Below are 24,653 nucleotides of genomic sequence, written 5' to 3' on the forward strand. Positions count from 1 at the left end.
TCTTCTTCTCATCTTCATCACTTGAGTCATCTTTTTTGCCCTTGTTCTTGTTCTTGAACTTGTCTTTCTTGGGCTTTGTGCATTGGTGAGCTAGATGGCCAAGTTCTCCACAATTGTAGCAATCCATCTTAGAGATTGGCTTCCTTCTAGAGCTAGTGAAGAACTTCTTCTTCTTGCCATCAAACTTGATGCCACTCTTGTTGAGCTTCTTTAGCATCTTGGTGATTTTTCTCACCATGAGAGCAAGGCTTGCATCATCAACTTCATCATCACTTGAGCCATCATACTCAAGCCTTGCTTTGCCCTTCTCTTGACTAGCTTTGAATGCTAAGTCCTTTTCTTTCTTCTTGTTAGAGGATGAGCCATCTTGAGGTGTGATGTGCATGTACATCTCATGAGCATTGATCTTTCCCAAGATTTGTGTCGGTGTAGCGGGGAAAGATCACCTTGATGAAGCACGATCACAATATGCCCATATTTGTCAATGGGGAGGACACTCAAGATCTTTCTTACAACATCGGATGGTTGCATTTGAGTTAGTCCAAGCCCATTGACTTCCTCTACAAGAACATTCAAATGTGAATACATTTCATTAGCACATTCTTTAGGAAGCATTTCAAAAGAGTTAAGCTTTTTCAAGAAAAGATGATAGCGTTCCTCACGCTCACTCTTTATTCCCTCATGGAGCACATAAATGTCCGACCATAGTGTATGGGCATCTTTGTGGTTCCTCACCCGGTTGAACACATCTTTACAAAAGGCCTCTAAATATGGTGTTTCTAGCCTTTGCATTCCATTTTTTATAATTCAACTCATCCCCTTGTAGGTTAGTAGCATCCCGAGGTTTTGGAAAGCCTTGTGAGGCGGCTCTAAGTATTCCAACATCTAGAGCTTCTAAGTACGCCTCCATGCAAATTTTCCAATATGGAAAATCATCCCCCTCAAAGATAGGAGGAGGTCCATCCCCGTAAGACATCTTTCTCTAGGTGGTTAAGCCTAAATACGTAAGCACAAGGCTTTGATACCAATTGAAAGGATCAAGATGCCCAAGAGGGGGTGAATTGGGCTAATTCTAAATTTCTTTGTAATAATTAAACTCTACGGTTAGCCTAATTAACCCCTTGTGCCTAGAAAGTGTTTTTATTGATCTAACGCACAAAAGTTTAGCACCCTAAGTTCTAATCCTACTCTAGCATGGCAATTCTAGGAATGTAAAACACAAGAATTGAATTGCTCAAAGTAAATGCTCAAAGTAAACAGAGAAGGAGGAACGCAGCGATGTTTTGCCGAGGTATCGGAGAGTTGCCACTCCCCACCAGTCCTCATTGGAGCACCCGCACAAGGGTGTAGCTCCCCCTTGATCCGCGCAAGGATCAAGTGCTCTCTACGGGTTGATTCTCCGACACTCCATCGCGGTGAATCACCCACAACCGCTCACAACTTGAGTTGGGTCATCCACAAGCACCACCGGATGATCACCAATCTCCCAATCACCACCAAGCCGTCTAGGTGATGGCGATCACCAGAGTAACAAGCACGGACTCTTAATTGACCACGACTAGCCTAATGAGAAGGGTGGATGCACACTTTGCTACTCTTGATCTCACTAATGAGGGCTCTCTTTGGGATTCTCAAATCTCAATCACCTCACTAGAACCTTGCTCTTCTTAGCACTCTCAAAGGTGTTTCTCAGCTGTTGGAATGAGCAAAAGTCCCCCCACACACGAATGGAGGAAGTATTAATAACATGGGCTGAAAAACAAACTGTTATGTGCCTCTGCAGGGTGACCGGACGCTTCGGTCATATTGACCGGATGCGCTGGTCAGTTCACCCTGAACTCTAGTGTTTACAGTGTGATCGGACGCGTCTGGTCAAGATTTTCCCTCTCTGAAACCTTACTGGAGTCGACCGGACACTAGCCCTCAGCGTCTAGTCACTTGACCTTTAAGCGTCCGGTCGCACCAGACGAAAACACCTTGGTCAAATGAACTGACCGGACCTTGAGCCAGCGTCCGGTCAGTATTTGACCCTCCATTCACTTCCAACTTTCGAACATACATGAATGAAGTTTACTCCAATGGATCTAAGGGCTTTTTAGGAGCTACCTAGTGCTAGGATTAGCAAGTGTGCACCACACCTAACCCACTAGACTCACTTAGGTCAATCTACCCGTCCATACCCCCCTTAATAGTATGGCCAAAGGAAAAACAAAGTCCTAAACTACTCTAAGTGTCTCTTCAACTCCAATGGACACTTAGAACTAGTCCATCCTTAACCTTGTCGTTCATCCTTTGAAAACCGAAATGATTTCCATCGTAGGGGCATGACCATCATCATAGCCCAATCGATCTCTATTACCATGACCTAACTTAATTGCCTCTGCAAAACACACGTTAGTCATAGTAATCATGTATTATCATTAATCACCAAAACCCAACTAGGGGCCTAGATGCTTTTAGAGGCCTCAGATTGACCCTAGCAAAGAAGGCCAACAAGCACAGATCGACGCTGGACCCCGGCACCGGTGAGGGAAAGAGAGGAGGAGCAAGGGAGAGAGGCCACCTTCACCTATGTCTGCTCACGCCGGAGCCCCCGCATGTTGGGGGCGCCCCTAGGGCCCACCCGCGCCGCCGCACCATTGCACCAGGGGGCGTGCTCACCTCGCGCCGCCGCATCTGTAGTTCACACCAGCCCTGCCACACCGTCGCGCCAATGGGGTGCCCTCGTGCCGCCACACCTACGCCCATCGCGATAGGGGTCGCGCTTGCCCTGCGCCATCGCACCGAGGGGCACCATCGCGCCGCTGCCACCACGGAGGGAGGGAGAGGGAGAGAGGAAGGAAAGAGTAGATCTAGGGTTCAGGAGAGAGGACTAAGAGCACTAGATATTTTAGCATGAGAGGCATCGGGACAGTAGCACCGCTCATCTGCAATCGAAGGACCCAAAATAATTTTGCTACCATGGCCACCCTGGGAGCGTGTTGGCTCCTGCCGCTTTCTTGTTTCTACATGTAAGCATCACTAGAACAAAAAAATAATTCATTCAGCTAGTGGGAGTTAGGTAAAACATCAGTTGGAATAAAAGCATGCTAATAAAAAATGGTTAGATACCATGAATAGAGGACTACTGTCAGATTTGAAATAACATAATAAGTTGTCCAATACAGACTTATTCATAGAAGAAAAAGTAAGATAATCTTCAGCAATGAGCTAGCAGAACAAGAAACTAACAAACATGCACATTTACCCTATAGAACAAGTCAAACCCAGCTCCTCCATAAATAATAACCATAACTTAAACTTGGTCTACAACAAAAGTCAGAGATCATTGGTGATTCTACTGCAGAAATCAAAATTGAGGGTCTATGAGCCGTCACAAGGCCTCATCTACCAATGAGCATAAATTGCAGTTCCACCATCTGCCTAAAACACAAAAGAAGATGCTAAAATTATACTCTAGAGGGCATAATACCAGCACGAGCTGTAGCATAAGCATCTACAAGACCAGGAACCTCAATTTGAAAGCACCCTCTCCTAATTTAGCAAATGTGTAAAAGCTTGTTCTGCTATCCAGCAGTCCCTTTTCCCGCGGACCTTCATGACATAATGTCACACCACTAGCCTCTTCTCCAGGCTGAGTGCCAACAGGATAGGCCTTTCAACAATGTACTGTGGCTCCATCGTAGCCTCATTGACTAGGAACTCAATCTTGCGGAGAAGAATCTCATCAGACAATCCTAATATAGCTGGTATCTTGGACACTACAGTGGAAACCTCAGACTCAGAACAACCGAGAGTCCTGTTAAAGAACTCAAGCTTGGCAGCAACCTTCTCTTTGGGATTATTGGCAACAGCAGCAACCACGTGCCTAAACATCCACGAAGTGGGAGGCACCTCAAGTTGTTTTGTCCGTAGCAAAAATTCTTTCACGTGTTCCAGGTTGAAGGTAAGCACCCATGGGTTGTTTGAACACAACTGAACAATATTTTGAACACCCCACTAACGAAGCAAAAGCTATGTTAGGCTTGATGAAGCTCTCAAGGCTCGCATTGATGAGGTGGCCATTCCTCTCTAGGACCACCAGGACTTGCTCAAATGAGCCGTAGAAGGAGGTGAAGAACTGAAGCTTGGGAATGACGTCGATGCGGCAGATAGCATGTGGGTCGACCAGGAGGAAAGCGAGCCATTTGTTGAGTAGAAAAGACCGGCGTGGTCTCGGAGATCAAGAAGGCGGGGTGAGATGCTCTTCACCAAAGCGTGGATGAGCAGTGGGTTCTCTAAGACGACGGCGGCGATGTCGGCGCTGGAGAGACCGGCGCCGAAGAGCAGGGCGATGATGGCATTAGGGTTGGAGGCGGCGGAGATGAAGTGGGAGTGTGAGATCTTGGATAACTGGTGGAACGCCTTCTTGACACCTCACGCGCTTGGGCTGGTGCGATGCTGCAGGCGGCGACAAGGTAGTCCTCGAGCAAGAACGATGTAGTGGCTGCGGAATTGGAGGTGGAGAGGAGGCGGCACGCTTGCGGGTGGATGTGGATGGGGAGGGAAGCAGGGGGGGGGGGCTACGCCGAGCAGAGGGAGGAGGCGGTTCTAGAGGCGTAGCATGGCAGCGACGGACGGGCACTGGACGGCGATTTGGTCGTCGGCCACCGGTTAAGGAGGAGACACCTCATTTTTTTCGAGGCTTTTGCCATTAAAAAAAGTTTGTAATTACACATAAGTCATTAAAAAAATTGACCGCACACGAGTGCCATCCTTCTGAACTTCTTTGCTCTCCAAGCCATTCTGTCGGTGTTCCGTTCGTTTTTCACCGTTACATGTGGGCCCGGTCAGTTAAAACGTCCTTAATACCCCTCTTATCCCTATCCTCTCTCTCTCAAACTCTCTCTCTCTCTCTCTCTCAAACCGAGGCGGTCACCGAGCTCCGCAACCGGAGGTGGCGGATCGGCACCTCCGCTCCCGTGCGTGGCCAGGGGCAAGACTGACGATGGCCGAGCTCTGACGAGCACCCATCCGCGCCCACCGCCGGACGCATCCCACGCAGTCGGCCGTGACACCTCCAGTGCCGCCCTATCCCCATGCGCCCTGCCCCACGAGCTCCAGCCGCCATGGCCATCGGCCGCGAGACCTCCAGCGCCACCCTGGCCCTACGCGCCCCGCCCCGTGAGTTCCGGCCGCCATGGCCGCACGACCGCGTCCTCATCCACGCTCGGCTTCTATCGATGCGAGACCCACAGGATACCCCGCAAGGGAGAGAGAAGATCTAGTCTAACTAGGATTCTTCCCATGTAATCTTAGTAGTAGTACTATTCAGTAATCCTACTAGGAACTCTCATTGTAAACCGACTAGGACTCTGGCCTCCTGACTATATAAAGGAGGGCAGGGCTCCTGGGGAGGACAACAACAGAACAATAATTGTACGACACTTCATAATCAATCCAACGTAGAGGCTAACGCTGGCTAGACGTAGGGCTGTTACTCGATCAACGATCGAGGGTCTGAACCAGGATAAGTCATTTGTCTCTTGCGTTCACCATCGAGTTCTGCATATGCTGAAGCCCGAACATACTGCCTCGGGTACCCCCATGGTAGGCTATCGGTGGCAAAACATCGACAGCTGGCCAAAAAGCAAAATGGCTGAAAACATGCCTGAGCATCCCAGCCGAGAGCAAAATAGCTAAAAAGACGCTTGAGCCCGCCGATGAGGGTAGCTAAAAGCTAACACCCGAAACAAAAAGCAAAATGGCTGAAAACATGCCTGAGCATCCCGGCCGAGAGCAAAATAGCTGAAAAGACGCTTGAGCCCGCCGATGAGGGTAGCTAAAAACTAACACCCGAAACAAAAAGCAAAATGGCTGAAAACATGCCTGAGCATTCCGGCCGAGAGCAAAATAGCTAAAAAGACGCTTGAGCCCGCCGATGAGGGTAGCTAAAAGCTAACACCCAAAACAAAAAGCAAAATGGCTGAAAACATGCCTGAGCATCCCGGCTGAGAGCAAAATAGCTGAAAAGACGCTTGAGCCCGCCGATGAGGGTAGCTAAAAGCTAACACCCGAAACAAAAAGCAAAATGGCAGAAAACATGCCTGAGCATCCCGGCCGAGAGCAAAATAGCTAAAAAGACGCTTGAGCCCGCCGATGAGGGTAGCTAAAAGCTAACACCCGAAACAAAAAGCAAAATAGCTGAAAACATGCCTAAGCATCCCGGCCGAGAGCAAAATAGCTGAAAAGACACTTGAGCCCGCCGATGAGGGTAGCTAAAAGCTAACACCTGAAACAAAAAGAAAAATGGCTGAAAACATGCCTGAGCATCCCGGCCGAGAGCAAAATAGCTGAAAAGACGCTTGAGCCCGCCGATGAGGGTAGCTAAAAGCTAACACCCGAAACAAAAAGCAAAATGGCTGAAAACATGCCTGAGCATCCCGGCCGAGAGCAAAATAGCTGAAAAGGCGCTTGAGCCCGCCGATGAGGGTAGCTAAAAGCTAACACCCAAAACAAAAAAGCAAAATGGCTGAAAACATGCCTGAGCATCCCGGCCAAGAGCAAAATAGCTAAAAAGACGCTTGAGCCCGCCGATGAGGGTAGCTAAAAGCTAACACCCGAAACAAAAAGCAAAATGGCAGAAAACATGCCTGAGCATCCCAGCCGAGAGCAAAATAGCTGAAAAGACGCTTGAGCCCGCCGATGAGGGTAGCTAAAAGCTAACACCTAAAACTAGTCGACCGAAATTAAGCTTAAAAAGACCCTCCAGCTCTTTGTTCTGAAAAGCAAGAGGCTCGGGGGCTACATCCAGATAGGAATACTTTTTCCTCAGAAAAGCACAAGCGCCACTCAAGAAAGCACTCGGATGCCGAAGTTTGTCAAGGCAACATTCTATGCCGAGTTGTTTTACATAGCGCAGATGAAAGGTTGTCAACACAAAGATCTACATCTAACAAGTCATAGCGCGGACAAAGCACTCGACGGATCACAAAAGAGGAAGAAAAGAAAAGTACTCGACAAATCGAGGGATTTCGTCAGGATAACGCACAGAGTTGTTTACAGGGCAGAGACGAAAACGGGACAAAGTACTCAGCAAGTCAAGTAACTCCGACCACACTCGGGCAAAGAATACATCAACAAAAATAAAGAATCTTCATTTGAAGAGGAGTGTAATATTACAAGAGGCTGGTCAATTGGATCAGGCATTGTCATCAGGAAGGGAAATATCAATATTAAGACTGTCTACAACCCTACTGGCTAAACCTTCGACCTCAGGCTCCATCCTCTCAATGGCATCAAGGTATTCTTGGCTATCAGCTTCCTCTGCTATCTTGGACAGAGGCGCCTCTAGAGCAAGGACCCAAACCTAGGCCAGCACATTCTTGGTACATACTTGAGCACACTTCTTCACGAACTCTTGGAAACGAGTCGGAATCCGAGGAATGAACTGAGCCCAAGATTGCCCGTCATCCGCTGGAGTCCGGAGAACATCAGCTACTGAACGAAAGGATTTCCACAAAATGTTCCAATTTTCAGTAGCCGTCGCCAGCTTCCCAGACAAGTCTTCAATAGTTTTTTGGGCCTGCATAAGATCTTTATCAGCTCCACGCCTGATCAACTTAGCAAGTGCAAGTTCTTCTTCAGCATGAGTAATTACCTCCTCGGCTTTGTTATGACTTGTACGAACAAGAGTCTTCATTTCATCAATGCCCTCCGAGAGCTTTTTTCCTTCAACTCGGAGAGCTGGACAAGACACCAAACAACAAGTCAGTAGGAGGGAAAGGTTTGAATACTGAAAGAAACAAAGAGAACCTAGAATACCTTTACATTCTTTCTTCATGACTTCCAAGTTCTTCATGGCCTCCAAGTTCTTTGAAGCCTCCCGAATAGCAGCATCTTTTTGTTTCTCCAACTCCTGGGCAACAATGTCTCTCTGTTTCTCTACCTCTACCACCCGGGCACGGAGAGCCTTTTCCTCTTTTTGATGCGACTTACGCTCAATCTCCAACTTGGCCCAGAGGAGGTCAAGGTCAGTCTTCAGAGAACTTACCTCGGAGGACAACTTCTTCTCGGTTTCAGACGAAAAGAAGAAGCCGGTATGGTCACGAGAGAAAGTCTAAACAATTAAAGATAGAGAAAAATAAGGTGTAAGGACGAAGGCAAAACAAATGGCCTAAGAAAGAATCTCAGAAAAACTTACGTGAAGCTTCTCCCCGAAAGAAGTCGTAGAGGACGCCAAGCTCCCCCAGGCTACGGTCAGCTCCGATAGCCGATGGGTGGCATCAAACTGTTGCACCATGTCATCGGTCAAAGAGGGACCACCGGAAGCAAGAGAAGGGGAAGGAGAGGCCGGCTGGGGCGAAGAAGGAACGACCAAAGCAACCTCCCGGGAAGCCGAAGCCAATCCCTCAGAAGGACCCGACGCGACGGCCACAGTCACCTCCGGGGCAGCCAAGTCCGCAACTTCGCCAGGTAGCTCCGAAGCCCCCACAGCAACTTCACCAACGGTATGTTGCGAGTCCTGAGGCTCAGAACTCAATGGCATGGTGGAAGGCTGAGAAGAAGTCGACAAAGAAACGAGAGAAGACGAAAGACTGAAAATTGATAAAAGAAATCACCGATGAGAACCAGAAGAAGGAAGACAGAAGCAAAAGGATGAAGCCAGAATCTACTCACCCAGCCACTTTCTTCTTCATGAAGCCAAAAGAAGGCCTCGCAGGGGGGACCACGATGGCGAAAACGTCCCTGCCACCCGACAACGGGAGCGGGATAGCAGATACCGGAGCCACAGAAGAAGCCAGGGCTGGAGCCATGGAAGAACTCTGCACTAGAGGAGCGGTAGAGCTCGTTACCGAGGCTACCAAAGAACTCGACACCGGAGCTTCAGAAGAAGTCGGCGCGGGAGCCTCAGAAGAACTCATACCCGACGTCCGGTTACTTCAAAAAGTTCAAGACTAAAAGTCAAGACAAAGAAGAGAAATTCAATGCAACAGGAATATGAAAACAACTCACCGCCGCATGATGAGGGGTACTTCATCATCCTCCTCTCCCTCAACCAAGGAAACCAGAGCACCTGCTGAAAAAAGAATAAAAAGTACTTGGTTCAAGAGAAAAACAGGAAAACAAAGGAACAAAGAGTATTAAATATGCTCACCTAAGAGCATGCTAGCAACAACTGGAGTACCTAAGGGACTACTTGGTTTGCGAGACTTCTTGGAGATAGGCAGGCCAGATGAAGACCCATCCGTTCGCCCCCTCTTCGGGACACTACGAGGACCGCGAGGGACTAGACGAGGAACATATTCTTCATATACATCAACAAATCTGGAAAAAACTCCAGGAAGCGCTGTGGAGGTTGGGAACTTACTAGTTACGGAAGTTCCAGCAAGTTTATCCCCAGTCTCCGCCATGGCAGGGAGAACATCAAGAGGGATCGGGTCAACAAAGTTCCACCCAAGCTCCTACGAAAAAGGATAAAATAGCAAGACAAGGAAAAGCTAAGCAAAAATGGATGCAGCAAGAGTACATAAAGTACCCAAACAAAGAGGTAAACAACTCACAGCTGGGGCGGGTTGTTGGCAGAGAACTTGGAGACAGCAGGCGGAACAACGCTCACTCCTTTCAGCATCTTCTGGAGATGCTCGAGTACCTCCTCATCGGTCAGCTCAAGAGCTGGGACCATGCATGAAGGATCCTTGGCCCTAGAATACTCGAAGCCAAGGTGCTCCCGCTCTTTCAAAGGCTGAACTCGGCGATGAAGAAAACTCGAAACAATACCGAAACCGGTTAAACCCTGCTGTTTTAGCATGCTAATCCTATCAAGGAATGACTGGATCACTTGAATCTCAGCAGGTGACTCAAGTTTCTTATCCCATCGGTCATTCACCACAGGACCAGATCCAGAGTGGACGACAAGGGAAGGGATCAAATTGGCAGCATAAAACCAGTCGGCATGCCAATCTTTTACAGAATCAACCAGGTCATAGTCAAAGAACTTGCTCTTAAGACCCTGGCAAAACTGAATCCCACAACCGCCAAGAACGCTGGTTTCTTCGCGGCGGGGTTGGGGTTTCAGGCGAAAGAAGTAACGAAACAGAGAAAAAGAAGGGGGAATTCCAAGGAAAGCTTTGCAAAGATGAACAAAGACAGAAAGGTGAAGAACTGCATTAGGAGCAGGTGGTTTAGGCAAATCCCAAAATAATCAAGAAATTGGTGAAGAAAAGCGGAGGCGAGAAGACAAAGTCCAGCGCGAATGAATGAGACAAAAAGAACGATCTCACCAGGAACTAGAACAGGAACTCGATGCTCGCCTGGAACTCTCCATTTAGCAAAAGCCTGGCCCTAGATCAAGCCATCGCTGACAAGCTCGCGAAGCTGCGCTTCGGTGGTTGTCGGAGCCGGCCAAAACTTCTGGGCGGCCCTCATGGCAACAAACTCCTAATTCTCGATCAAGGAGAGTGAAGACTCCTCGTCCACGAAAGAAGACTGGGACTTACTGGCGGTTTTCTTCTTGCCCATGTACTAACGAAGGCAAAAAGAAATCAGAGGAAAAAGAAAACCTAGATGGCGGCGCTAAGGACGGCGGCGGCAATGGCGACGGCGGATGATTAAGAGCTAGGGTTTGAAGGCAAAAGAAAGGCAGTAAAGAAAAAGAGGACGAAGGGTCTATAAATAAATTTTACAGCGTTAGAAACGGCCCACCAGGCCCATTAAAACATCGTGTGAGAATGCAACGGTCCATTTACTGACGCAGCTAAAACGACGGAGGGCACAAATCCACACAACGGTACAAATCCAACGGGCATATTTCAGACTTATCCATCTAGCACTGCTGCGGAGCCATCAGATAACTGCAAGAACAACCCATCCTCAAAGAAGAAAGGGAGGGTAACTTCTGAAGGAACAAAAGAACCCGGTTCTTGATAAAAAGAACTCAGAAATTCCATAAGCAATACAGCAGGAGAAAGCATGGCAACTAAGAAGGCAAGAATCTTTTTTATTACAAATGAAATCAAGAAGTACAAGATTACACATCTTACAAGACCCGACGAACTCGGTACTACAACAAGCAAGGTAGCAAAGAGGAACCCGGACACAGCTAGGCTCTGGAACGACTACGTGTTCCAATTTGCTGCCAGGTAGAACAAACCGCCCTCGGCTACACTGTTTTCTTCAAAGGACGAACACAGTGCATCCAAGATGGAAATCAGCAGCACAGCAGGAAAGCATGGACCAAAGGAGGCTGGCAGGCATCTGTCTACCCAAGCCCGACGTGATGCAGGATCAGGTGTTGATCTGCACCAGACAGCCGTAGGGCAGACAAAGAGCGCCAGCCAAGAACTGCCGGATGAAGGGACGAAGCCCACATCACAAGACTTCCTCCAACTACTGCCACCAACTTCCTGATGCAACGCCACTACAGGATTAGTCTACCTCTAACCCCTATCACAAGACTTTCTCTAGCTACGACGAGATACACAACAACTACAAGATACGCCCGGGGGCTGCTCAACTTCACAAACTACCATATCCATGACTACAAAGACTTCAGGCCACACAACAGAATGCTCAATGATTCAAAAACAAGCACCATAGGAGGGTATTTATAGACCAAAAGAGCGGTGCACATGAACCGGGAGCACCGAAGGTAAAGACCTGACAAAGGAAACAGTGAAAAGATAGAACTCAATGAAAAAGGACTCAGGCATGAAGGAACAGTGACCAAGGACAAGCATATTCGGAAGGATATACCACCACGGTACAACCCGTCAACAAACAGCATTTACACCCAACCAACTCCACACAACTACATCCGACAACAGAAGACTAGCAGAGAGTATGCCAAGGCCATGTAACCGAGTTCTTTCCGAATAAAAGAACCCGGACATAAGCTCGGAGGCTAGATGCCGCAAAACTACAAGGATGATGGTTTAATCCAAGACTAAAGGGCTGCTTCGGAAAGACGCCGCAAAACTACTCGGATGATGACATAATCCAAGTCTCGGGGACTACATCAGAACACAAATTTTCAAACAACATAAAGATTCAAGACCCTCCAACTTTTTGTTTCAAATAGCAAGAGGCTCGGGGGCTACACTCAGTGAGTGCACTTTTTCTTTGAAAAAGCGCACATCACCAAAAGACTTCCTCAACGCAGACCACTTCAAGACATTACGACAAAAAGAACCCGGAACGAGCCATATTCGAGTTCTTTTTTATAAAACTTCAACGAACAATCAGAGCAACTTCAAGACAAGATCCTCCAGCTCCTTGTTCCAAATAGCAAGAGGCTCGGGGGCTACAACCAGATGGATGTACTTTTTCTTCAAAAAACACTCACCACTCGAAGATCCCAAGAAGCGCTACAAGGTTTCACTCCAGAAAGCACTCGGATGACGTTTGTTCCTACTCAACAAGACCTGAAGGAGCAAAACGAGACTTTCAGAGCTCAACCATGAAGTGCTCGGGGGCTTGTCGATGCGGGACCCACAGGATACCCCGCAAGGGAGAGAGAAGATCTTGTCTAACTAGGATTCTTCCCATGTAATCTTAGTAGTAGTACTATTTAGTAATCCTACTAGGAACTCTCATTGTAAACCGACTAGGACTCTGGTCTCCTGACTATATAAAGGAGGGCAGGGCTCCTGGGGAGGACAACAACAGAACAATAATTGTACGACACTTCATAATCAATCCAACGTAGAGGCTAACGCCGGCTGGACGTAGGGCTGTTACTCGATCAACGATCGAGGGTCCGAACCAGGATAAGTCGTTTGTCTCTTGCATTCACCATCGAGTTCTGCATATGCTGAAGCCCGAACATATTGCCTCGGGTACCCCCGTGGCAGGCTATCGGTGGTAAAACATCGACAGCTTCCCCTCGCGCTTGAGCTCGCGGCCAACAGAGCCCCGCTCGGCGGAGCTCGCGCTCGAGCTCGCGGCCGCCATCCCCTCCGTCGGCACTCGTGCTCGCGGCCGTGGGCGTGCCGGCCGCGCTCTGCCGTCGTGCGCTCCGCACCTGGGCGAGGTGCAGGCGCGCCTCCCGTGCCCGCAGCAACTGCAGTGCCCGCCATGGCCAGTCGCCGATGCCCTACGCCGCCTTGGCACACCGCAAGAGCGCGCAAGCCCACGGCCCCTCCCCGGCACCTCCTCCGCACGCCGCAGCTCCATGGCGCCCGCGCACATCTCCACCTCGCTCCCCGCGCTGCCTCCCGCCCACCGTCGCCCAGCCTATGCGCGAGCGCGCCCGTACTGCGTGGAACCACGCTGCTCCACCCCGCCAAGGCCGCGCCCACCGGGTCGCCCTACTGCTAACACCCACATGAAGCATCGGCGACCCCTCCTCTCCCACCTCACCGCGCCGCTCCAACTCCGTGCTTCGCGCCCCGCCATGTCCGCTTCCACCGCCGCCACCGCGCGCGCGAGCGCGCCATGCCGCCCTGCCAGCGCGGCCGCTTCCTTCGCCTGCCGCCGTGCGCGCGAGAAGAGAGAGTTTGAGAGAGAGAGGATAGGGATGAGAAGGGTATTAAGGACGTTTTAACTGACCGGGCCCACGTGTAACAGTGAAAAACGAATGGAACACTGGCGGAATGGCTTGGGGAGCAAAGAAGTTCAGAACGATGGCACTCATATACGGTCAATTTTTTTAATGACTTATGTGTAATTGCAAATTTTTTTAATAACATACATGTAAAAGCCTCTTTTTTCGCTCGGTACGTGGGACCGTGGAATCTGGCCCGTGAGGCATGTTGCCCGACTGGACTGGATAGCAGGCCGGCTACTGCTCGCTCCGTGTGTCGCTGCCTCGGCTTGTGGCCGATCGCCGATGAGGAATATTATGAAAATGTTTTTTCAAAGCGGATCTAAAAACATAAATCGTATGTTATTAACCTATATAAAAAATTTAAAATTAATGCTAAAAACAGAAATATATTTAGCTTAGAACAAAACTAATATGACATTTAAAAAATCTATAATACGGAACAAATAGAGTATATCATTCAAAGTTACGTCATTTACTAGGACATTTGATTTTCTGACCATACAATAACATCGTGCAACACCTGACGGAACAATACCTGGCATCAGATGGCTCAATTAATTTAATTAACTTAATTTCACTCTGTTTTCTCAGAAGCATGAGCAACGTACTAGTATGATTGTATCACATTGTCGAATTGGCCATGTGCCGATTATCGAGCATGCAAACTGTACATAAACACCAAGGCACGCACCACATAAGTGGATAGCTCGCGTGCAATGCATCTTGTTGTTTTGATGACAATGCAGACGAAATTTCTCGTCAGCAACACATGCACTTCCAAGTTCCAACGCCTTTCTCCCTTAAGACTGCAAATAGTCTTAATCGCGGTGCTGCCAATCAGCTGGCATTGCTGCTAGTCATCGGTCATCAGCCTCTGCATCATCAGCTCTACCACGGCAGGAGCATCGACGGTGACAGCGACCTTCACGGTGGGCATGCCAGTCCAGGCTGTGATCTCTCCGTACCTGCAAACACACTCGGGGTCGGGATGTTCAGTGCATCAGACTGAATTCTACCTCATCATTCTACTAAGAGCCAACCATATACCATGCAAAAGTGAAGTCAAGAGGCGTTAGGACTTAAGAATGAATCGAATTCACAAGTGCGCTATAGTACAATAGGATTAGGGGGGAATCGCTTCATTTCAAAATCTACTGCTACTGTTTCAGCGACTTGCCTTTCTGACAGACAGAGAGAGTGGCCTAACCTTTTCTTGGTGTTATCGAAAACAGTAAGGCCCTTTGTGATTCCAACCGTCTGTACCCTCACAACACCTTCTGTGTAAGTCAGTAGTGATGGATTCACCGCAGCAATAAGCGTTGTTGGATCATGAAGATACACTCCTGTAAGCAGTTCAATGTGAAGTCAAGTCACAAGGTTGCACAGCTTCTGATCTGTCGCCGCTGCAAGTACTTTGACAGAACCATTTTGACTTCCTTGGAAGATACTAATAATGTATACAAACCTTTTATGAAGTAGGCATCCTTGTGGTAATCAAAATAAATGCCCATTATCTTGCATAAGTAGCGGGCATATTTGCTATCACACTGTTCAAGCTTCTCCCGGTCAGCATCTGCAATAAAAGGGGATATGTGTCAAAGCACCAAAGAAATTGGGCTGTAATACATGGCAGGTTGGGCCACTTCCAAATAGCCTACAATTCGAATCATTCAAAATCTTAAGTACTTATCATTGGGATAAATTTGATCTATTCCACTAGCAAAGCAATCACAAGTGACATCATACTGCAGAAGAACCGAAGACCAATGTGCAGTATATGCAAAATCGTAATTTCATAACCACAAATAATATAATGCAACAAGTCGTAGCTGCTTTCAGCTCTAGCTATGTGATGGTCATAGAGGAGTAAGATGGAATTAGAAGGTACATGTAACAAGTTAGATACATTATGCTCTGATACTCATTAATCTGAACTTCTTGATGCAGCATACATCCTGAGCAAAAAGAATGTAACCCTTAAATGCAGCAGAATTACCGGTTAGAACTACTTGATGGGTTATATTCAGTCCCACGGCCAAAATATCAGCACCGCAGGTGAACACAATATCTGCCGCATCAGGGTCGCCAAATATCTGTTCGTAAACATAAACCCATTACTAACGGCTCTGAAACAAGAAGAAAAGTGATGCACTGCTTAAGCATCATCTAATTTAGGGGGAAGTTTATTTGTCTCTGAATTCACTAGGAAGCCATCACGGTACAACTCCAATTAACAAAGTGTTACTGCATATTATCTCAACTGTGGTAGCTGCCACCTCATTTGTAGAGCTCGAGCAAAACTACTTAGTTACATGATAACTAAGGATTATGGATTTTTTTTTTCTCAAACATGCAGGAGAGCTGCATGCCATTGTATTAAGTTAGGAGAAAAATACGAGGTACAAGAGAGAACCCTCACATTTGCCTCAGCTGCAGGGTTCACATTTCCATTAACTGAATACGCACCGCCAAGAATAATAATCTGCCCTATCTTCTTCGGGAATGAAGGGTCAAGCTCGACTGCCTGGGTAACCAGAGACTGCCAAAAAATTCAACTAAAAAGAAGCCAGACAAGCTAGATCACAAGAGATACAATCGAGAGGTGCACCCAATGTATGTACTGTATTGGGTAACCAAAGCCAAGGAGAGGAGAGGAGAGGAGAGGAGAGCAGACCAGAGCAAGGTTGGTAAGTGGACCGAGGGCGACGACGGTAACTTGTCCAGGGTACAGATTTGCCTGCTCAACCAGGAAGGCAGCAGCCGACTGATCTACAGGCTTGGTAGCCGGTGGAGGGAAGTCCTGGTTTCCCAGGCCGTCTGAACCGTGGACGAAGCTTGCGATCCTCAGCTTGGTGGCTTTCTGTGCTCCGTGTACAGAGGGGAAAAAGGGAAATAAACAGTAATTCAGATGACACAGTAAACAAACAAGCAAACAGCCTTGTTGAAAGCTGCTGATCAGCACGTAGGAAGTAGGATCCTCTTGACGGCGGTCCCTCAACTGTTTGTTGATTTACTAGATGACTGCAATTCTTTGAATTCCTTTTTTTCTGTTTGATGAGAGCTGCAACGCTGACAATTGATCATCGATTCAGCGTGGAAACAGGAACAAAGAGATGCTGACAGCTACCTTGATTGTTACATGGGATCCCTCTGCCACGGGGATGTCAGTCCTTCCAACAGCCTCCAACTGAAGTACAAGCATCAGATGCAAATGTGAGCCGCGGTCGGAGTGCGCGGAACAGACCAACAGGGTGGGGGAAGAGAGGAAGGCAGGCGGCGGCACCAGCAGCGTACCAGGTGGAGCGCGTTGCGCGTGGCGAGGGCGGTGTGGACGTTGCCGAAGGTAGTGGTGAGGCCCAGCACCTCCAGCTCCGGCGACCGCAGTGCCACGAAGATGGCCATCGCGTCGTCTGCTCCGTCGAACAGTGGTTCAGTTAGTGGACTGCCGATATGATCCGAACGCAACAACAGCAAGCAGCAGCATCGATCTACAGCGAAGGCGACGATTGCAAGGATGGGTACCTACCGATTCCGGGGTCGGTGTCGATGATCACCTTCTTCTTCGTCGTCCCCTCGACCGCCGCCATGGATGCCACACAGATTTCGATCCCACCCGGGTACCCAAGCGGAACAACCCAATCCAACCCGACAAATGCTACAGCCTACAGGCTACAGAGACGAGAGGGTTGGAGCTTGGAGGAACCAGATCCTCTGAAGTCGACCGAAGCGACTTGTCTCTGCAGTCGCTGTGCATCCAGCGTTCACTTCTATCCGACGGTGGAGCTAGAAATATGCGCTGCTGCACTTGAGAACAAGCTTGTTCAGCAGCACCGCAGCGGCGGGCATCTTGAGCGAAGCATCTTGTGCGGCGGCGACGCTGGTGATTGGCTCGACGGAGCTCGAGCAAAGCGAAAGGGCGAAAAGCAGGCCGACGAGCATCTTGAGCTCGGCCATAGCTCCTCCAGGCAACGTCGTTGTTGGGCCGAGGCCCAGTGCGTGAAGGAGTGTAGTGCCTGGGAGGAACTGTGTACCATCCGATTCTACTGAACGGTTCAGATCACTGACTGCACAGAAAAGTCATCCTCATCGATTGCAGAGGATCTAGTTCCGAGCTTGGAAGTCTGGAACTGGCAGAGGGTATCCCCACGAATCTGGATAGGATCCCTAGTGGAACACAGGACCTGGAGCAAGGCCTTGTTTAGTTCCTAGTAGAGTTTATTACCTATCCTATCAAATGTCTAAATGGAGTATTAAATATAGACTAAAAAATAATTAATTATATGGTTTGCGACTAATTTGCGAGATAAAATTTTTAAACCTAATTAGTTCATAATTTAGCAATGCGGTGCTACAGTACACACTTATGTTAATGACGGATTAATTAGACTTAATAAATTCGTCTCGTGGGTTACTGACGGATTCTATAATTTATCTTTTTATTAATATTCGAACATCTCATACGACACTCTCACGTGATACTCGATGTAACACCTAAAACTTTTGGTCCTATATTTAAACAAGGTCTAGAATTAAAAATAGGAGCCGGTGGAACAAAAACACGCTGACGGAGTGACGGCGAGAGGCTGAGCAGTACTCCTAGGAGAAGCCCAAGCGGTGCACGGATCGAGACGCATCACCACTAGGTACCTAAGACCATCCACAATGGACGAGTGATGCTATAAAAAAGGTAGGTCCTGCAAACAGTATCAGGCATCGAGTATTTTATGGCTGCAGTGTGAGGAATCGAAGCTATTTCTTGTGTGCTGTCTTAAACAATAGACGTTCAAATAAAATAGTATTTGTATTGGTTCAAATAGGGCGGACGTACGTACGTTCTGCCATTCATGTATAAAGATTAATATTTTTACGTTCTGCCATTCATGTACAAAGATTAATATTTTTTAATCAATCAAGCAGTAACGCAACTATTTGCCTTGCTCCTACTTTTTCAGACACCAGCGTATTGAGTGACTCCCATCTCATACGACACTCTCATATAATACTCGATGTAACACCCTAAAACTTTTGATTCTATATTTAAACAAGGTCTAGAAATAAAAATAGGAGCCGGTGGAACAAAAACATACGCTGACGGAGTGACGGCGAGAGGCTGAGCAGTACTCCTAGGAGAAGCCCAAGCGGTGCACGGATCGAGACGCATCACCACTAGGGACCTAAGGGCACGTACAGCGCGTCGATTGAAGTCGTCTATGTACCGTATTTTTTGCAAAAAAGTCCCTCGTGACCTGGGAGCCGGGCGAGCTCGTCGTCTCGCGAGGCGACGACCAGGGCTCGTGCTCCCAAGCTCCAATCGACGAGTGAGGTTGCGTTGTACAAGGCCGTCGACTCCAAGCGACGAGCCGTGGATCCGGCTGCGGCGCGCGGAGAAGCTGTGCGCCAAAATCGCCCTTCGTTTCCTCATTTCTTCCCCCGAGTGGATCTAAATTTGAGCACGATGACGGCTGCAAGAAAGACAAAGGCATGGCCTGAGCGGGAAACTCGGCGACGGCGGCGGCGGTAGCAGCGCGCAGGGCTCGCCGCCGTCTCCGCTAGTCCTGCACCATGGCCTTCTTCAAGTCCTCGTGCCGGTTGCGTCATCTTGCTGATTGGCCGGGGGTGTCGGGCGAGCGCCTTCCATCCATAGGCGAAACCACAGCTCCACCCCCCTGTCCGAGAGAAAAAATGTTAATAGTATGCTTGGCTGAAGATAGCTACTGCTGTTCCATGGTCGCAAGAGCCGCTGTTCCATGGTCTCTGTTTCAGGAATTGGGGACGGTTTCATGTTGATTTTGTTTTCCTCTCATGATGTATGGAGCTGTCATGTTGATTTCTGAAACTAGTGTGCAGACTTAAATGGTGTCCCATTTAAAAAAATATATATGACTTATATTAATTTATATTGATAGGTTTAAAATAAATATTGTAATCATGTTCATCTAATTTATTTTTGATCCATTTCTATCAAATAGCAATACAATGGTATACAAAATAGTGTTCACGGTTGATCTAGCTACATGCAAAGCATTAAATAGCTTGCAGACAGTGCAATGGACTCTCCATTGTACGATCTATCTTTTTAACTGTCTATTTGTTAAATTTAAGGGTGTTACAGACGACCCCGTCTATGGGTTGTACATGCCCTAGGACCCTCCACAATGGACGAGTGATGCTATAAAAAAGGTACGTCCTGTAAATAGTATCAGGCATCGAGTATTTTAGGGCTGTAGTGCAATGAACCGAAGTAATCTCTTATGTGCTGTCTCAAAGAATAGACGTTCCAATAAAATAGTGTTTGTGTTGGTTTAAATAGGACGGATGCACGGACGTTCTACCGTTCATGTACAAAGATTAATATTTTTTAATTAATCAAGCAACAACACAACTATTTATCTCGCTCCTGCTTTTTCAGGCACCAGCGTATTAAGTGGCTCCTAAATTTTCTCTTTCATCTTCTAGCATTACCTAGGCGACACGCTGTGGAAGGCCTAGTCACCGCACACTGCCCGCGCGAGCGATAAACAATTCTGGCCCCGATCGCTCCAAGCAAAAAAAAAAGAAAGGCTGTTGCCTTTTTGTCCAGGTCTTCGGGGCAGGAGGACACACAATCATCCTATGGCATCACGTCAGGTTGGCCATTCTATGGAGGAATGACAGCCTAGCAAATCAGTCCATGATGGGTCTTCTCTGGTTTGAACTATACAGTGTTATGCATCTGATTTTTTCTCTGATGTCTTGGGCTACGGAGCAGGTGCTAGCGGAATGTCTAGACAGTATTAAATTCATACCCGGCTTCATCTATCTCGTGGTAGAATCAGGCCAATTATTACAAAATCTTGGTTTATAACCAATATTCAAAGAACAATTCTTAACACCTCACAGCCACAAACTACGAAAACAACCCATAAAAGAAAGTCCAGACTAAGATAGACCAATAAACTTATTTGACAACTATCCATTAGAACTAAAAAAAAATGCAGAGCGGCTATCTCCAAACATTGACCAGCAAGAAGGAGCTGTTGTCGTGTGTCATCATGCCGCTACAGTCCGGCTCATTGTCTTAGCCAATAAGTTCCCCTGAATAACACCTGCAAAAAAGTTTTTGGTTTACATTTGTCAAAAACTACCTCATTTCTTGTTATCCATATTATCCAACATAATGTTGTTGCTGCAGTTAATAACAACGAATTATGTCTTTTACTCCCTCCCTTAGACCAATTTGCAAATAAATCATCAATACTAAGAGGTAGAGATAAGCCAAACATTAAATGTACAGCGCGCCATAAGAATCTAGCATGATAGCATTGAAAGAAGAGGTGTTGAATTGTTTCTGGATAATGGCAAAAACAACAACTCTTATCACCATTCCAGTTACGTCTAGCAAGATTGTCCTTAGTCAAAATAACACATCTCTTTAAGTACCACAAGAAAATTTTTATTCTTGATGGTATTTTAATTTGTCATAAATCTTGGGACACCCTGACCCCGTTATTAATTAACGCAGCATAAATAGATTTTACAGAAAAATGCCTGATGAATGCAAAGACCAGATAAACTTGTCCCTTTCCCCCTGTAAGTTCAAATCTTGTAATGAAGCAACAATTCTAAGCCAATCCCATAAATTTCTACCAACCAGATTACGACGGAAGGGAATATTAAGCGGGGCTGATGCAAGTACTGATGCTAGAGAGTCCTGTTTCCTTCTGACAATATTGAATAACGCAGGAAATTTATCTTTTAATGGTTTGTTCCCCAACCAAGTATCAAACCAAAATCTAGTTTGAGATCCGTCTTTCACCTTAAAGGTACCGAGGCTCAAAAAAATATCTTTAACCTTCATCAGACCTTTCAAAAATGAGAATCCGTTGGTTTTTTTGTGCAACACCCAAGTGGTTTGTCTTTTAAATATTTATTTCTCAATAGTTCTTGCCACAGACCCTCCTCATTTAGCAACTTGAACAGCCATTTGCTCAACAAACACTTATTCTGTATTCCTAAGCCTCCTTGGACTTTTGGTTGGCACATAAATTCCCATCTAGCCAATCTAAACTTACGTTTGTGTTGGTCGCCTTGCCAATAGAATCTTGACCTAAAGCAGTCAATCTTTTCTAAAACTCCCTTCGAAATCTCGAAAAAAGATAGCATAAACATCGATAAGCTTGAAAGCACCGAGTTTATTAATACCAAGCGACCACCCACCGAAAGCATCTTTCCTTTCCAGCCACTAAGCTTATTCTCAATTCTCTTTTCAATTGTTAACCAATCTTTGTTACTTAATTTCCTAGTATGCATATGCAAACCCAAGTAGCGGGAAGGGTATTTGCCTATCACACATCCAAACAACTGCGAATAAAATGCTTCATAATCTTTAGCCTTGCCGAAACAAAAAATTTCACTTTTGTGAAAATTAATTTTGAGTCTAGACAATTGTTCGAAGGTGCTTAAAATTAATTTCATATTAGCTGCCTTCGCTACATCGTGGCTCAAAAAGATCACTGTATCATCCGCATATTGTAAGATAGATAAGCCACCTTGAATAAGATGAGGGATGACTCCGTCAATTTGTCCTTCTTCCTTGGCTCTAGCAATTAGTATAGCCAGCATATCCGCCACTATGTTAAATAGTATTGGCGACATCGGGTCACCTTGCCTTAAACCTTTTTTTTAGTTTGGAAGTAAGAACCCATTTGGTCATTTACCTTAATATTAACATTACCTCCCTGTGTGAACTGCTGCACCCATGAGCACCATTTACCACAAAAACCTTTCATCCTTAAAGTTTGCTGTAAAAAATTCCATTTTACTTTGTCATAAGCTTTTTCAAAGTCAATTTTGAATATTATCCCATCCTGTTTTTTAGAGTGTAATTCATGAATTGTCTCATGAAGAATTACTGCTCTTTTCATAATATTTCTTCCCGGGAGAAAAGCGGTTTGAGTTGGACTAATAATCTTCTGGGCGATGGTAGTTAATCTATTGGTTGCCACTTTGGTAAAAATCTTGAAGAAAACATTTAACAAACATACGGGTCTATATTGTTGAATGACATTTGCATCTTTCATTTTTGGTAATAAAATTATATTACCAAAGTTAAGGCTGTGCAGAGGCAAACTCCCAGCATGGAATTCCATGAACAGAGTCATGATATCATCTTTTAATAGATCCCAAATACAGACTAATTACGAAATTAATTGTACAGCTTGCGATTAATTTGTGAGACAAATCTTTTAAACCTAATTAGTCCATGATTTAACAGCGTAGTGCTACAGTAAACATATGCTAATGATGGATTAATTAGGCTTAATAAATTCGTCCCGTGGAGTACTGACGAATTGTGTAATTTATTTTTTTTATTAGTATCCGAACACCCCATGCGACATCCTCACGTGACACCTCCTAAATTTTAGTCAGCGGATCCAAACACCCCCTAAATAGATGGATACGCAGGATTTAACCAAATCGTGGGATGTATATTGAACTTGCTTCGAGGATATTGCTATTTTATCTATGTGTTTATGTAGGTAACCAAATAGGGACAAACTACGTACCTAACCGTCTAGTATGCTCTCTTGTATCACAATCAAGTTAGATTTTGGGTAAGTTTCTCTAGATACTTATCAATTCTCATTATGTTGCATCCCTATTGGCAATATGACATACCTATGAACTCAAGTTTAATTGAAAAAACGAAATTCAAATCGCTTAAGCTTCAAGTCTTCACATACACTATTTCTTTTCATTTCATCTTCACAAAAGTTGTAGTCAACTTGTCTTCATCACCTTGAGCAATGCCAACTTGAGCATGAAACTTAAGTCATTTCAACACATATGAATTCACATTATGGTTTTAAGTCACTCCTTCATATGATCCAACAATTATTTGATTCTCCTCAAGACATGAATCCCAATAGCTTGATTGGTGCTTCAACTAATTGCGAGTACTCTCTTTTTTACCTTAGCCATGGTGCCTCAGCACACAAGCCGTTGCTTGCCCTTCACCTATGCTAAGTACCTCGAAGCTCGTTCCTTTCTATCTTCGCTCTATCAAAGCCAACTTCAAGTCACATCCTTTCTTGAATCAACAATAGGCATACATTTGGAATCCATTTCATGTACCCATTTTCACTTGATTTCATAAGCAAGATCTCTAGATGAGATCATCCCATAGTATTGACCTTATGTCTCATATCAACATTCATCAAATATGCTTGTCTTCCCAAGATGCAAAAATATTCCACAACATATAAGCCTTTATAATTGTCTTTTGCTTGAACTAGATTTTTTCATGAGCTTTCTTCTCAACACTACACAATTTGACTTGTCATTTTATCACAATGTGAAATATTCCTCTTATTTGTCATCTTGTTAAGCCTTTGATACATTCAATAAAGCATATCTCAATTGTGTATTTGATATGATCAAATTCTTGCTTAATTGCAAACTTGTAAGACCTTTGTTCACATTGTCATTCAATTTATCAAAATCTATGAAAGGACTAGACATACTTTCAGAAAGATGTACCACCAAGCCCAAGGGGCTAATACATATATTCTTATAGAAGAAGAAAAAATGTTGCATGAAGAAGAAGAAGAAAATGTTTCGAGGGAAGACGAGTTCTATTGTTATATTATATAAGCGATACAAAGTTGGAGTGAGCAAGGACGACTGAGAAAGTGCATCTAATTTTATTCCCCTTGCCCTCTTTATTCAATTAATAAGAACCACCTAAGGCTTCCAAAATCATAACCGATTGTTGTGTTGGTGGTAACTTGAATTCAAGTACAACATATTTTACCTTAAATTCAACATGTATATAGCAGATATTATGCATTTCAAAAGAATGGTCCGGACATCTGGGCGCTAGTTGTCCCCTTTGTGTAGTTGATGATACTTGTATACTTTGTTTTGAAGCTGATACTTGTATACTTGATTATATACTAAAAAAAAGCAGGCCTGTTCTGAGTTTTCCCTGTAAGAAAAAAGCAGGCCCGTCTACTACATATTGTAGTGCCTATTAGCTGTGCTTTCTGTCACGGCCCACATATTCTATACATGTCATGGAGCATACATGAGCATCTAAATTTATATCCGTGGAATTTTTTGGGCCATCTTTCACATGCATTTGAATCTA

General features: G+C 45.9%; 1 protein-coding gene across 2 annotated transcripts; it reads right to left on the reverse strand.

The window, feature by feature from the left end:
* Window positions 1–14,053: 14,053 nt before the first annotated feature.
* Window positions 14,054–17,499, reverse strand: LOC136451833 (probable uridine nucleosidase 2). Of its 2 annotated transcripts, none has more exons than XM_066452519.1 (9): window positions 17,052–17,499; window positions 16,820–16,935; window positions 16,653–16,712; window positions 16,200–16,385; window positions 15,945–16,049; window positions 15,522–15,618; window positions 14,991–15,098; window positions 14,733–14,868; window positions 14,054–14,490 (listed from the first exon to the last, which is right to left on the reverse strand). In XM_066452519.1, exons 1-9 carry the CDS (start codon window positions 17,110–17,112, stop codon window positions 14,379–14,381), a joined length of 981 nt encoding a protein of 326 aa, XP_066308616.1. In that variant the 5' UTR covers window positions 17,113–17,499; the 3' UTR covers window positions 14,054–14,378. The 2 variants fall into 2 exon arrangements, with proteins under 2 accessions (XP_066308616.1, XP_066308615.1); XM_066452518.1 differs by having other exon boundaries at window positions 14,055–14,490; window positions 15,945–16,064.
* Between the last annotated feature and the right edge of the window lie 7,154 nt (window positions 17,500–24,653).

Source organism: Miscanthus floridulus, chromosome 5, assembly GCF_019320115.1.
Source record: "Miscanthus floridulus cultivar M001 chromosome 5, ASM1932011v1, whole genome shotgun sequence".
Taxonomy (NCBI): domain Eukaryota; kingdom Viridiplantae; phylum Streptophyta; class Magnoliopsida; order Poales; family Poaceae; genus Miscanthus; species Miscanthus floridulus.

What these genes read in the sequence shown, in the direction of transcription:
- LOC136451833 (XM_066452518.1), bottom strand. Translation starts at nt 17,112, where the DNA reads ATGGCGGCGGTCGAGGGGACGACGAAGAAGAAGGTGATCATCGACACC. An exon ending in CCATCAAGTAGTTCTAACCG is followed by an intron (nt 15,099 to 15,521) that starts GTAATTCTGCTG and finishes CTTTTATTGCAG; the next exon opens with ATGCTGACCGGGAGAAGCTT. An exon ending in GGATGCCTACTTCATAAAAG is followed by an intron (nt 14,869 to 14,990) that starts GTTTGTATACAT and finishes AACTGCTTACAG; the next exon opens with GAGTGTATCTTCATGATCCA.